General features: G+C 52.1%; 1 protein-coding gene across 1 annotated transcript in view; it reads left to right on the top strand.

Annotated features, from left to right (window-relative positions):
* CDH4 (cadherin 4) overlaps positions 1 to 15,713 on the top strand; it is a 479,881-nt gene that overhangs the window by 358,754 nt on the left and 105,414 nt on the right. The window contains exon 4 of the mRNA XM_061436991.1: positions 12,237 to 12,410. Coding sequence (XP_061292975.1) covers positions 12,237 to 12,410 — 174 coding nt within the window. The remainder of the gene's footprint in view (positions 1 to 12,236; positions 12,411 to 15,713) is intronic.

Here is a 15,713-nt window from a genome sequence, read left to right as displayed (position 1 = left end):
TCAGAATGGGACCAGGTTGTCAGACGTAGTTAGTTCCAGTGAGGTCCTCGGGGCAGAGGGACCCTAATCCTACAGGACTGGTGAACTTATTAAAGAGGAAATTTGAACACAGACACAGTCCTTGGCGCTTCCCCTATGGTGCAGCAGTAAAGAATCTGCCTGCCAATGCAGGAGATGCAAGTTCGATCCTTGGGTCAGGAAGATCCCCTGGAGGAAGAAATGGAAACCCACTCCAGTATTCTTGCCTGCAGAATCCCATGGACAGAGAAGCCTGGCAGGATACAGTCCATAGGGTCGCAGAGTCAGACGCGACTGAGTGACTAAGCACAGCACAACAGCACAGTCCCGGGCAGAACCTGTGTGAAGATGAAGACAAGGATGGAGGTGACCTTTCTGCAAAACAAGGATACTGCCAACCACCAGGCTCCAGGAGAGGGGCCTGGGGCAAGCCTCTCACTCGGCCCTGCGGAGGGACTGCCCTTCCCACACCTGGTCTTGGCCTCTGGCCTCCAGAACCATGACATGAGTGTCTGCCGTGGAAGCCCCTGTCTGTGGTGAGCCCAGGACAGTCAGTCACTGGGGATGTCGCCAGTGCCTTCCAGCTGAGGTGGAGACCCGACCCCAGGGGTGGAGACACACACCATCCGTGTAGCCTCCTGAAGCTGGATGAGAGTTCAGAGCTTCCAGTCCTCTTCTCGCCGCTGCTCGGGTCTCCAGTCCCAGCGAGGACATCTTGCCAAGACCACAGGTGTTAAAGCCCCACCCCCACGGTCTGCCTCTGTGAGTAAAAGGAGCCCATCTGTATCACAGACACCCAGATCTGTGACAGGACACGGAATGGAGAGGACCTGGCTGAGAAGCAGTTTCTGAGACACACCCCGCCCCCGGCAATGAGGCCCCCAAGGAAAGGCTGGCCCCCGAGCAGCCCTTCATGAGCACCAGAGGACCAGCACCCATGCCTTAACCCCTACGCTGCCCACTTGGGAGTTTTAACCAAAGGGGGCCAGTGGAGCTGGAACAGTGCCACCTTGGGAAAGCGGGTGAAGGCCATCAGGTGGAGCCCTGGAAGCAGAGTGTGCACGCACCTTCAGAAAGTAGCAAGACGGTCCTTCTATGCTTTTCCAAAAGGTGGCCCCCACGTGACAGAAGCAGTGACTCCCGGTGTGGCCAATACAGGACAGTACGGCCGGCGAGTGAGCAGACTGCTGTCCACGTGCCTGTTCGCCAGGGGCTGGCAGCCACGTTAATGCGTGATGGTGAGCTCGGTGCTTCAGGCACAGGCTTGACTGCCTGGGAGAACCGAGTGTCCATGTCACAGACCCACATAGACTGCCAGAAAGGAAATCCATGGTGACCACAGCCGACTGGCCCCGCCAACGATGGGTGATCAGTGTTAGACCTCAGTGGGTGCACAGTGCTCCCCAGAAATCCACAGCTGTTAACTCTGCAAGTGCAGAGGCAGGAGTGAGTTCTAACCCCTGGAAGCTGCAGGGGGAGCACTCCCGGCTTCCCCGGGGTGAGCAGGAGTGACACGGTGGAGAAGGGCCAACTCGGACCACATTTCAGGCTGCTGACGTCCTTGAACGAGTGTCAGGGTCTTCATTTTGCAGAGGAGAGGTGCCCGGGTCCAGGCCCAGGGAGAAAGGCATGACAATCATTGGCCACTTTCCCTGGCCTTTCTTGGGAGTAGGGGATGGCCCAGGGCTGGGCCGGTAGAAGGCAGAGGCTGCTGGTCTGTCCAGGGAGCCAGGAGTGCAACATCTGAGTCGAGACCGGAGATAGGAGAAGCAGGTAGAGATGGGAGCACCCTCAGGCTAGGGGAGCACCCTTAGGCAGAGCCCAGGTCAGGTGGCCCTTGGTGAGGAATTTGTGTCTATTCTAAGATGTGTCAGCGTTCCAGGGGGCCTGAGAGCAAGGGTGGGAGGGTGAGGCTTTTTCTGCAGCAACCTTGGCTTGGCCAGCACCATGCCCGGCCTGCTTCCTGCTGTGTCTCTGCTGCGAGAGAGGCAAGGAGTGGGCGCTGGTCAGGGCTGGTTTACTAAGCGGGATGAAGGCCCCCAGGGGCTGGCCCGGCTGCCTGTCCCGCCCCATGGGGACCATCGTGTCTCACCACTGTGCTCCGGCTGGCCACTGTCCGTTCCCTGCTCCAGGAGGTCCCACCACCAGTACCCACCACCTGGATCCTAGCACCTCCCCCTCTCAGCTTCTCTTTTTCCTGAAAATACAAAAGCCTCAGAGGGCGGAAGCCATCCCCACCCAGCCAAGTCCACCACTCTGCCTCCTTGTTCCCATGAGGGGACACCCGTCACTTCTGCAGGACACGCCCCGGCATCCTTCATCGCCTCTCCTGCAGCTGTGCAGGAGCCAAGCTGCAGGTACAAACAGGAAGAGACGAGACCCTCCCTCACCACCCACACAATGCTCATCCCGACCAAAGCCTTCCAGAATCATCCACGCTGACGAAACTGACCATTTTTCTCACTAATTGACACCAATGTGAGTGATCCCAACCAGTTCCACCACTTGCAACTCCAGGAAAAAGTCATACATTTTGGCTTAACTTGCTAATTTAATTTATTTATCTTCTCTTACTGTAATTGTACTTCTTTCTGTAAACTAAAGAGTAATTTCATTTACGTTGTTGCTGGCAAAACATAATTGTCCTAATTCTCTAGAGCAAGTCCCCAAGCGGGGCGCTCGGAGAAGAAGCCTGGAGTTTGGGTTGTCACAGAGGGTGGGGGTGCTCCTGGTGTCGTGTGGACCCGAGCACCCTACAAGTACACAGGATGCCCCCCAGAACACGCCCTGCTTCCCAGGTTGGCAGTGCAGAGAGCCTGGTTTAGAGCCAGGTGGGATCAGGGGGAACTTCTCAGGCCCTGGGAGACACGTTATCTTGTGTCTTCATTTTGCGGGGGACACGAGGCTGCAGAGGGCAAGGGGTGTGCTTTGAGCGTCTGTTAGGAGAAATGAGGTTTTCAAACTACTTGAGAACACAAAGCTTCCCTGAGGATGATGGTGATGGAAACAAGTTGCCTGAAGAACCAGGGCTCAGTGGTTCCCCAGGGATGCGCCCACCCCCACAGTCCCTGACCCTGACCCTTAGGAAACAGCAGCAGTGGTGTCAGAACCGCACAGCACGGCAACATCCACCCTCCGTGTCAGGGCTTCACCTTGTGAGTGAGGAGCAGGGAGGCCGAGTTCAGACCCTAGCCGCCGTCACAGCTGTATGAACCTGGCCAGTCCTCGGACCTCTGCCCAGGTATGAGTGACGACCGTGTCAGCCCATCCCTTCCTGGGTTGTTGTGGGTACAAGTAAACGAGGCCGGGGGGTTGGGGAGTCCATCCCATCCCCCACTCCACCCCACCCCCGCATTCCCCTCACACCAGGCAGCGAGTACAGAAGTGTTAGCTTCAGACTTTCCTTCCAAATATGGATACACAAAGAAATAATCATGTTGTTTCGTGCAGGAGACCTTTCTTTGCATGACTTTTATGGGAATTCTCAAAACAGTCTCCCCTTCTTAGAAGAGATGGGAAGTAAGAAATACCATAGTTGCTTTGAGGGTGGGGGGGCAAGGATCAGGCGCTGGTCTTCCCCATTGTGTTGTGGATGTAAAAAAAATTCCACTAAGCGCCTTTTCAGAACCAAACTCATGCATATGTTTGTTTAGAATGGCTCCCATGCTCTATTTGTTAAAGAAGGGAGCTATCTTTCTGTTGTTTTATTTTGTGTTTGTTAAATACCATTTTATTCTGTCGGTCCTTAGCTGCCATGGAAACCAGCCAGAAGGCTGCAGACAGAACCCTAGTTAAATATTTTAAATATACATGCTTGCAGGCAAACAAAATGTACCATTTTTCAAATGTATATTGAAAGGGAAGTCGGAGGTAGAGGAATGAACTATCTTATAGATTTTGGTGCCTCTCTTTTTTTCTCATGAAATCTAATTATCCTCAGTGAAAATCAGTACTAGACCTGACATTTGGGGGAGTTGGGATGGGTAGGACGCTGTTTCCTTATTTGAAGCATGTTTAACCCAAAGCTGTAAGGAAGCAATGAAAACAGGAAGGCTGGTGAATCAGAGACCAAGGAGAGAGCCATAAATAACACTGATTCTTGAGGGTGAATCTCATGCACCTATGTTCCATCACACACAGTGTGAGTCCACACGCAGACAGAGCGTGTCATCCCCTCATGTCTCATTCTGAGCACAGACCCACAAATTCTGTAACTTGGGAGCACCAAGCCCTACATCGGTCATGTTTCTGCTGGGATGGGCCACCCCCTTCCCCAATATCAGGGCCACCGAGAGGGTCCGATGAGACTGCAAGCTATCGTGGTCACTCAACGTAGGAAGGTGCAGCAGCAAGCAGGGCTGGACGCTGGTTAAAGGAAAGGGAGATACCCAGAGATGGTAGTAGAGTGAGACTCACGGGCACAGGTTGACTTCTGTGATGAAAAAGAAGCACCTCCAGCCTAATCAGGGCTCCTAGGGCCTTCCACCTGAGGACTTCCTCTCCCCTCATCTCCCAGGAAATTCAGTGCAGGTCCTGGTCCCAGACCTCTGACCCTCAGCTGTGCATCCACCACCCAGAGAGGTGCTGGCACATGGCTCCCAGGCACATGGCCAGCCTAGAGACCAGAGAGCAGAGAAGACTAGCAGGTTAAAGAACAGGATTCCCTGTTGCCTGCATCATCCCTCCATTATCTGCTTATGTAAATTGCAACCACAAGCTCCAGCCTCACAGAAGCCTTATCTCTCGGCATTAAGGGTCCGGGGTTGCACTGCCCATTAAGGTGGTAGAATGTGTGGGGCACCTTCCCCAGGAGGAGCTGCCCAGGGTGGTGAGAGCCCACTATCACCTCTGGGGGGAGGGAGCCCACCCTGCACCCCTTGATTAAGAAGCGTCCTTGTGGACATCAGGGTTACCTGCCTGGTGGACAGGTCCCACAGGGAGCTAGCTTGAACATTTTCTAATAAATTTAGCCTTTGTTGAATCGGGTGGACTTGTGCTTATGCTATTCTCTCAAAAGTGGGGGGAGGGCTTCGCTAATAGCCCAGTGGTAAAGAATCCACCTACCAATGCAGAAGACACAGGTCCATGAAGATCCCACATGCCACGGAGCAACCAAGCCCATGTGCTGTAACTACTGAGCCTGTGCTCTAGAGCCAGGGAGCCACAACTACTGAGCCCATGTGCCCCAACTACTGAAGCTGGCATGCACCCTAGAGCCCATACTCCCCAAGAAGAGAAGTCACTGCAATGAGAAACTCGTGCACCGCAACTGGAGAGTACCCCCCGCCACCACCTGCCACATCTAGAGAAAAGCCCGCATAGCAACGAAAACCCAGCACAGCCAAAAATAAATAAATAACTTTTAGTGGGGGAAATTTATGGCACTGAGGCAGAGCAGCCTGGGACCCAACAACTTCGTGCAATGGCTGTGGGGGCGTCAGGCTTCATCTGTGACCCCGTCCTTGAAGGACGGGGTGACTGGGCGCTCTTAAGAAACACACCGTGGTCTGGGAGTTTTTAAGCCACCTCCAGATTCGCGTCATCCCCTGAGGGCAGAGGCCTCTGGGGAGCCATCTTCTCTGGAGGACAGTGGAGCTCACTGCACTTTGCTGAAGGGCCAGGCACCCACATGTGATGACCAGGGCTTGTGTCCCGGGCCCTGCTCCCTGTCCACCTGCTCCAGTCACAGCCAAGGGCCCCAGGACCCAGACTGGCTCATGGTGGGACCCTCACCTTCACTCCCATCACTGGGAAAGGTGAATATTCTCCACTTACCCACTGCTAACCATCCTCAATCCAGAACGGCCAAGAAGGAGATTCTACATTGGAGACAGAGCCTGGGTTGTTTGTATTCCCTGCTCACTTCTGAGTGTTCTATGAGTCACCTATTTGCTTATACTTGGCTCGTCATAGTTCTGTGTTCCTACTAGTGAGTGGTTGGATAACAGGAACATATAACCAATTATAAGTTTTTGCATATAGATCGGAGGAGAAGTGTATGACTATCGTCCTTCCCTGATACTTTCCTCTCTCTCATTTTTTTTCCTTTTTGGAAAAAAGAAGCGATAATTTAAAACCTGCCCCAGGATAGTTTTGCATTATTCATCTTTCACTTGTGAACGATGATGGGAGGGAAATGACCCAGCTTCTTCCTGGTGTCGGCAAGTCCCTGAAGACCTCACCGGGGAGTCGCTCTCAATTACGCTCATAATCAGACTCAGAGGACAACCTCGTTGAAAGGAGAGCAGAGCTGGGCAGACGAAGGGCTGCAGGAACTTAAGAAAATGAGACGGTGTGCCCGGTGAGGAGCTGGGGAGAAAGCCACCTCGGGGAGATGGGCACAAGGGTCACTGCTGGGCTCCAGGTTTGGGCTTAGGGCAGGGAGAGGGTAGAAAGTGATGATTTTGGTGGGGGGCATTGTGCAGCTTGTCTGTGGACTTGGGGCCATGGCCTTCCCTTGAGAAAGGAGGACAGTCCTTGTCCTCCTGCATCCCTTTCTGTCCTGAGTTCACTGAAGTGTGTTCCTGAGTGTGAGGGTGCATCCCTTTATTCCTGGACAGAGGATGCTACACCTGAGATTGGTCCAGAAACCCTGCCAAGAGAAAAGCACTGAGCCCAGAGACAAGGTGACCTGGAAGGATCTTAGACCCTGTCCTGGGCACCCCAGACCCCCAAGAGCCACAGGCAGAGCGGGATTCACACCTCTCCAGGGGGGACCAGCCCAAGCAGCCACACAGGCACTGGATGTTTTTTTTACAGAGTGTGTGTCTATTGAGGATGCGACCCTGTAGTTCACCTGTATCGTTCGGGAGTGAGACCACCTAACCTCCCCAGATTGTGACCTGAGGCAGACACTCCCCACCTCTGGCCCATAGCCCAGCTGCCCCCAGAGCTCATCTGGCCCCTGGAGAGGGAAACAGAGGCCCAGGGGAAGTAAAAGACTCACTCAGGGCCCAGGCCTGGTGCAAGGACACCCGCCCACCCCCCACCGGCCCTGGGGAAACTCTTCTGGGCAGCTCACCGTTTCAGAGCCTCCTCAGCAGAAGAATCCAGTGCTGAGCCCGATCGATTAAGGCTCAGTGGGAGAGGCCATCTCAAAGGAGAGACGCTTTGTAAATAAGAGCCGTTTAAGGAGCAGGCAGACTCAGGGCTTCACAAAAGAGTGTCCAGTCTCTGCATTGTCTATGCCTGGGAGCCATGGTCCCCACCCTCATCTGCCCTCTTGGGGAAAGGCCATACCTGCGGGTAGGACAGCCCTAGCCCCTCCAGATGTCCCTGTAGAAGCCCACCTGCCACCCCATCCTAGCTCAGGGCTCTAAGGGTCCCCAGAGCCAGCAGACTCCACCCAGACTCACAGGACAGAGGTGCAGGGGGTGATGTATAGAATTCAGGGGAACCGCGTCAGGATTCGAATGCCACCCCCGCCCCGTCCGCTGCACACCATCTCCACAGCCGCCAACTCTGCAGGCAGGTGGGCTGGATCGACGGTCCAACCAGACCACCAGGAGATTTCCTCAGTGCTCGCTGTTCTGCAGACCTGCAGAGCAAGGGTGGCCGAATCCAAGGCCAGCCCAGCAGTCAGGAACCTCCCCCTACCAGTTATAAGGCCTCTGACTTAAGCTGAAGTGTCTGTAAGGAACCAGTGATATGGGCTTGGTCACCAGGTCAGGGCCGGGCTGTTGGTTCTGAGAAAGTTGTGACACCTTATATACAGAGAGAGAGACATACAGAGCACACACATATGTACACATGTACACATATACATACGTGTCCGTGTCCATACATGCATGTGCCTATATAGGCCTGGACATGAACACGCATATGTGTGGTTTTTAGTAACGGGAGCACAGAGGCCACATTCATGTCTCACCTGACATCCACCATCATGGCTCAGAAGCACCATCATGGCTCAGAAGCACTGGTGACCTTGGCGCATGGGGAAATGCCTGTTATCCGCTCAGAGATGCTCTCCAGAGAGGCCACAGTGTAATTTCCCATCTGTGTGATTGTGCATCTGGGTTTGCAAGCCATGATCTGAGTGGCCCAAGGTTATTGCAGGTCCAGAAGCGAGCACTCGCCCGTGGGCAATGGCTCGTCCATGTTGGCATCGGCGTCCCTCCCCCAGAGGAGCGGGTGTGTCTTCCCGTCCCGGCGAAGCTAGCTCAGGTCTGGCATCGATCTTCTCCAGATTTTGTTATTACATTTGTCTCACAGCTTTAAAATAGTAGCAAATATGTGCAATTTATTTAAACAACACTAGGGAAATTAACGCCATGGAGGCGCAGCCTCAGCAAAGGAGGATGAGGCAGGTTTTTTAAAGGAGAATAGAACAGCTCAATGAAAACCTTTCAGATCCTGAGTCTGAGATTCAGAGGCTCACGTGAGCCTTAGCAGGTGCCCAGGTAGACCTGTGTTCTCGGCACCGTGCACAGGGAGATGTGGGGGGAGCCCAGATGTCCAGTCCTCACCTCCCAGAGGTTGTGCCTGTGGCTGGGACCCCGGCCCACAAACCCTCACCGTGGTGCGAGGTGAATCTAGCTGATTCCAGCTGCTGCCCTCATGCCGACAAGCTCAGAACAAACACTGTCATGCTCCCATCTCCTGAGGCAGTTGCTGGGACAGGTGACCCTCATTTCCTGAGGGGTGAGGTCTTGCGTCTGTGGAGAGTGACAGCCCCCTGGTCCCCTGGAGGGCTCTGTAAACACACACCACAGGCATCACCCCAGAGGGCATGAGTCCGGGCTGGGATCTCACACTTTGCATTTCTAACCTGCAAGCTGACCTGCAGGGAACTCAGAGATAAACCAATGTCTTTGGGCCTCTTAGATGGGAATGTCCCTGTCTAACCAACCCACTGCATGCTGACATGAGGACTCCTAGAGGGGATGTGACCTCACGAAGAGACCCCAGAAGTGAGGGTGGCATGCAGCCAGATGCTCCAACCTTGAGGCCTGACCCCCGGCACTCAGATCCTGCCTCTGCCTAATGAGCTAAGAGGACTTCAGAAGCGACTTGGCCTCTCTGGGTCCCCTGGTAGAGAAGGGATGACCTTCCTGTGGCCTTGAAGGGAGGAAGGATGCAGGCAGAGACGGTGCAGAACGTTCAGTGCCCACGAAGTGCCCAGGGCACATGGAGAGCAGTCATCTGCATCCTGGCTGTCAGGGACTTCCCTAGTGGCTCAGACGATAAAGAACCTGCCTGCAATGCAGAAGACCTGGGTTTAATCCCTGGCTCAGGAAGATTCCCATGAGGAGGGCATAGCAACCCACTGCAGTATTCTTGCCTGGGAAATCCTATGGACCGAGAAGCCTGGTGGGTTACAGTCCACCGGGTCAAAATGAGTCGGACACAACTGAACCACTAACGCTTTCACTTTCTGGCTGCCGGGGAAGGGGCAACGTGCAGGCTGTTCTGCACGTTGGACCAACCTGAAAGCTGTTCTGTGATGCTCATCAAGGAGCCTAGAGACAACCCCACCATCATCATGAGAGACGCAGGGTTGGTCACAAGGCTGGGAGGATGTCAGGCTTCCTGAGACATCAAGGCCTCGGGATGCACACACCTAGCACAGATCCTTCTGATGAAGGCGGGACGCAACCTAGGGAACCTTTTGGTTTTTAACTGCCGCAGACTCGTAAGTACAGGAATTCAACACGGAAGACAGCTGGGCCCTGGTAGGGAAAGTCCCAGAGGGGGTCTCAGTGGAATACGGTTAGCCTAAATAGGTTTTTCCGCTGATGTAGCATTAGGTTTTGCCTACAAAGGTCTGTACAGTCAAAGCTATGGTTTTCCAGTAGTTGTGTATGGATGTGAGAGCTGGACAATAAAAAAGGCTGAACACCGAGAAATTAATGCCTTCGAGCTGTGGTGCTGGAAAAGACTCTTCAGAGTCCCTTGGACAGCAAGGAGATCAAATCAGTCAATCCTGAAGGAAATCAACCCTGAATATTCATTGGAAGGATTGATGCTGAAGCTTAAGTATGAATCCTTTGGCCACATGATGCAAAGAGCCAACTCATTGGAAAAGATCCTGATGCTGGGAAAGATTGAGGGCCCGAGGAGAAGGGGACGGACAACAGAGGATGAGGGACTGGATGGACATGAGTTTGAGCAAACGCCAGGAGATGGTGAATGGCAGGGAAGCCTGGTGTGCTGCAGTTCACCGGGTCGCAGAGAGACGGACACGACTGAGGCACTAAACAACAGAAAAATCAACATTAGGTTTGGGGAAGGACACAAGTTGTTGTTTTTTGTTGTTGTTGTTAAATCAGTTAGTTTTGTCTGTGTGTGTCTAACATTTCTATGCAACTTTTTTGCAAAAGGGAGTGAGGCAGGCTCTCTGTCCACAGCAGACAATACCAAGAGCAGTGGGTTCTCACTGGGTCCAGAGCTCAGCTGAGGGTGGAGACGATGCCATGACTGGAGAAGGGCCATGTAGGGCCAGGTGCCTCCAGCCAGGCTTGGGCTATCCTGGTCTAAGGTCTGTCTCCGTACCATGAGTTCCCGTGTGCTCCTGGCTCTGAGGCTTGGAGTAAAAGGAACATCAACTGTGGAAAGTGCAGAGGCAGCCACTCGGGGCACCATGAAAGTGAGCCTGGAGGCCACACAGGTGCAGGCGCCACGGGTACACAGGAGTTCTTGGTTATAGAATTCCATGCACATTAGAACATCCCGAAACACAGAAAGGTAAAAGAAAGAAAGGAAAATAAAACTCACTGGTGACTAGAGAAGACCAGAGTGCACATTTCTGTGTGTTTCCTTCCAGCCTTTTCTCTACCCTTGAAAAAATCATGGGACTCATATTGCCTGTAACTTTGGCACCGTCTCTTCATTTACTATTATCGTATGGAATTTCTTCGTGTATTCAAAGAGTAACTTCTCATGACATGTAATATCCCAAAATATGAACGCAGTGCAATGCATTTAACTACTATTTACTACTATCCGAATTCCAGAATTTTTTCCTGATATTTTTACTCTTTTATATATACACACTATTATCATAAAGACAACTACAATGAACGTCTTTATTTGTAGGGTTTTGTCCACACAGTTTCACTGGGACAGGTTTTGGCTCTGGAGTTATGGGGTCAAGAGCAAGGATCTTTTCTGAGGCCCTTGAAAGTCACTGGCCAAATGCTGGTCCCAGCAGTGACGAGGTCCATGACTTCAGAACAGCCAACATCCAGACCCACTGGTTCCCATCAGGCATGGGCTCTTACCAGTCTAATTTCCATAGCAACTCTCTGAATTCAGTACTGTTATACCACCCCTACTTTTTAAAAGAAGCAGCTGAAGCTTAGAGAGATTGAGGGCCTTCCCTATGTCCACAAATCTTTGGACGAGGGTCTGTGTGACACCAAATCCCACACCCTCAATCATCAGCCCTGCTGACTCAGAGCATACACCTCAGTGCAGAGGGCTCACTTTATATACTCCATCACTGTGATGGGTGAGGAAGATACACCACTTTTGTTTGGTTTGATAACTGGAAGATGTGAACATTTTTCATGAGTTTATCAATCCTTTGTATTTATTTTGCTGTAATTATCTATTCGTGGTCTTTTTCCTGTTATAATAAAGTTCCATTTTTACTGATTTATAGGAACTCTTTATATAGTGAGGTTATTAACTCCGGTCATATTTGTTTTAAATTCATCCATAAATAAAGGTTTTAAATTAAAATATATGAGTACTTTCCTTTGTCATTTTTTTTCCCATTGTTTTCCTCTTTAAAAGCCCTGATCTACTTGTTAAATAGTCAGCTGTATTTTCTTTACCCCCACTCAATCTGTAGTCCATTTCTTTGTACAGACGAGAAGTTTGCTAGAATTGTTCCCCCTAGCATATACCCCTACACACACACCTTTCCCAACACCATCCTGTCTTTTCCTGGATCTAGATTCCAGGGGTTTCCCTGGTGGCTCAGATGGTAAAGAATCAGCCTGCAATACAGGAGACCAGAGTTCAATCCCCGGGTCAGAAAGATCCCCTGGAGAAGGAAATGGTAACCCACTCCAGTATTCTTGCCTGGAGACTCCTATGGACAGAGGAGCCTAACAACCTATAGTCCATGGGTTTGCAAAGAGTCTAACACGACTTAGTGATTAACACACACACACACACACACACACACACACACACACAGATTCTAAGTGATGCCTTTTCCTCTGCAAAACCTAACCAGGCTCCTCTGCCTCTTTTCTCCCTTTCTGCAGAAAGGAAAGAAGAACACAGTCCCGGACCCCGTCCAGCCTCCGAAAGACACGCTGCTGCCATGGCCACAGCGCCAGAGCTCCAACGGGCTGAGAAGGCAGAAACGGGACTGGGTCATCCCACCCATCAACGTGCCAGAGAACTCGCGCGGGCCCTTCCCGCAGCAGCTGGTGAGGGTGAGTGGAGAGCCTCCTGCCGAGGGGGCTGCTCTCAGCTTTAGTCTAGGCTTCTTCTCCCAGGATGTCAAGAATTGAGCCTGATAGGCATATTCCTGGAGCCTGGGATGGCTCTGCACTGGGTGTCTGAGAAGATCAAGATTTCACCTTTTCAGTAACAAGATCAGTATTGCACAGAACAGAAAAAAATCAGAAGGGCGGTCGCATCCTCCAGGGTGGACAGGCCTGCTCGCTTTGGGTCCTCTCTCTCCGGTCACTGTCAAGTGACAACTCTGGTGCTTGGGAAGAGATGGGACAGGAACTTGGGTCGTGGCCCTTGACCTCTGACATCTTCCTTTGATCTGTTTGTCCACACTTCTTCCCCATTATGACTAAGATGCTAAATGGAGAATGATGGCTTCTCTGTGCTAACAGTGACCTTGGTGAAGTCAGAGAGCCTGAGAATGAGCCTGAGGTGCCAGGGGGCAGTTCTGTGTCTTTTCCCTCGGTGTCATCTGCTCCTGACAGCCACCATGAGGTTGCTTTTCCTGAAGGAGGGAAAGACTCATTTCACAAATTCATGTTTCAATAATCAAGGCCATCAACTAGCATTTTCTTCTTCCCTTTGAATGAAAATTGCAACCCAATATGAGCAATAATTTGATAAAATGGTAGTGAGAATTCCAGTAGATAATGCCATCCATGGAGAGTGCCTTGCCCCACTCTGTTATTAAGGTGTTATCTTCATTTCTTGGCCTGATTTGTCTGTTTTGTTTCCTATTCTGTTTGATGCAAAAAGGGAGGGTGGTGTTTAATATGCAGAGATGAAGCTGCAAACTTTGCAGGGACCCCAGGTCAGACGCCCCACCACACACACATCACAGCCACAGTGACATGTCATGAACATCATCCTGCCTTCTCCACACGTGATGCTGTGACTTAAGAAATATATAGTTTGGTGTTCATCCCCGTTATTCACCAGAACCCCTAAAGCCTATGCAGTTTCCTAAAAGATAAGAGTGAAAAAGATGTCTGCAGACATTCATAGCAAACCCTGTCTAGCACAGCTGAGTTTATGCACAAGGGGACTTTTGGAAAGCAGGGGACCCTTGTCAGCAGGGGAACCAACCCTGAAACCAGAGGGCTGGTACCTGTACTTCTGCCACCCCTACCTCCAGGATGGAAAGGGGGCTGGAGGTTGAACCAATGGCCATGATTTAATCAATCATGCTGATGTGATGAAGCAAGCCTCCATAAAAACCAAAAAGGACGGGGTTCAGAGAGCCTCGGGGGGTGAGCACATGGAGATCTGGGGTGCCCCTTCCCCGCCTCACCCCACACCCCTCTTCCATCTGATTGTTCCCAAGTCACAGCCTTTACAATAAACTGACAAGCCAGTGAGTGCACATTTCTGAATTCTGTGAGCTGCTCTAGCACGTTAATCCAACTCGAACCTGAAGAGGAATTGTTGGAATCTCAGATTTATAGCCAGCCAGTTAGAAGCACTGCTGGAATATTCTGCTGCCCTGGCTCCCAGTCTCCCAGGTTAATGCTAGTATCACCTGACACAGGGAAATTCCCTCCTCTGTCTCACAGGCTGCACATAGGCTTATGAAAGGCTCTTCCATGGGCAGAGCCTTATCCTGCGAGGGTCCCCAGGATCTGCTGGGTCCGTTGGTCCTGCCGTGTCTGTCCTCTGCTGGACGATGGAGGAAAACACACCGGTGTGCTTTCCTCCCGACCCCTTCCAGGGTCCCAGGGACAGAGAAGTTGTGGCTGGTGATGGCAGGGGGAGGGCTGGCTTCCCCTCACTGGCAGGGGCTCACCACCCCACCAGCCCACGGGCATGTTGATGGGGATATGTCTTCTCACAAGCCACAGTGATGTCTACATGCTCCAATGGGGGAAAACACGCCCCCTCCCAAGTTAACACAAAGCTTGCGCATTGGGCAGGCAAGCAGCAGCAGGCAGAGGCTCTCAGGTCCTTGTAGATGCAAGCTCCAATGACTGGCCTTGCTGGTGAGCAGGCGAGGTGTTCAGCGTCAGGTGAGCAGAGCTGCACATTCCACATGCCGGAAGCCAGCAGTCACAATTCAGGGTCACTAGGGGGCAAACTCTCCTGTTTTCTAGTCTGAAGCGTTGCTGTGGTTTGGAGAGTGTGTCCTCTGCTCCTCAGACGTCCAATGTGTCTGCAGCCCTTGGAGGGAGGCTACCTCCAAGTCGATCTCTGCTCTGACGCAGACTGCAGGAAGAGAGGGTGGCTTAGGGTGGGCTGATGCTATGACAAGCTTTCCCACAATTTCAGAAATGTAACTCAATACGAAGAGAGGGTGGCTTAGGGTGGGCTGATGCTATGACAAGCTTTCCCACAATTTCAGAAATGTAACTCAATACATGCTTATTTCTTGCTCCTGGAACGGTCACTTGAGGATGGTCACTCAGGGCTCCAGAGCGAGGGGCACAGGATGGTTGGGCCTGGACATGGCAAACACCAATTGGGCCAGAATCCCATTGGCCAAATTGCAGAGGAACCAGGGTACACAGCCCAGCTCTGCCCCAGGAGGAGGGCTATGTGTGGGGAAGCACTGGGCGCTGACCCAGCAGGTTTCCCTGAGATGACAATGGTGCACGTCCTTTCCTCTCTAAGGGTCCCTCTGCTCCAAGGAGAGGGTGGCGGAGGTGAGCGATCGAACCTGACTTACTGCCCTTCTCTGAGCTGGTCTATCTTTACCCTGCTGTCCTGCTGTTTGTCCTCCATACTTAGTATGCTCCGACATCATGCTCATTATTTACTCATCTAAGGACAGGCCTCCTGAAGGCCAGGCCTGCCTGCATCTCTAGTGCTGTGAACAGTAGACACTGCCTGTGTTGAATGAATGTGTGAGTGAGCAATTGGAGCCACGCCAGTGGTGAACACTGTCCTGGGTGCCCATGGTGGTCGAGACACAGGGCATCTGGGGGATCTTGGCACTGTTGTCCTGGCTCCTCTGGGGTCAGACTGCTTCCACCAGAGTCAGGCATCCAAGTTGAGCTGATCCTTTTGGGGAGATGAATCTTCAGCAGATGGAAAATAGAGTCTCCATTATGGTTTCTGTACAGTATTTGTGTTTTCCCAATGGATTCCAAAAGGCTTTCCTGGTGGCTTAGATGGTAAAGAATCCACCTGCAATGCAGGAGACTCAGGTTCAATCTCTGGATCAGGAAGATCCCCTCTAGAAAGAAATGGCAATCCACTCCAGTATTCTTGCCTAGGAAATCCCATGGACAGAGGAGTCTGGCAGGCTACAGTCCATGGGGTCTCAAAGACTCAGACACGATTGAGTG

Source organism: Bos javanicus, chromosome 13 (genome assembly GCF_032452875.1).
Source record: "Bos javanicus breed banteng chromosome 13, ARS-OSU_banteng_1.0, whole genome shotgun sequence".
Taxonomy (NCBI): Eukaryota; Metazoa; Chordata; class Mammalia; order Artiodactyla; family Bovidae; genus Bos; species Bos javanicus.
This window is presented reverse-complemented; position numbering and strand designations above follow the sequence as displayed.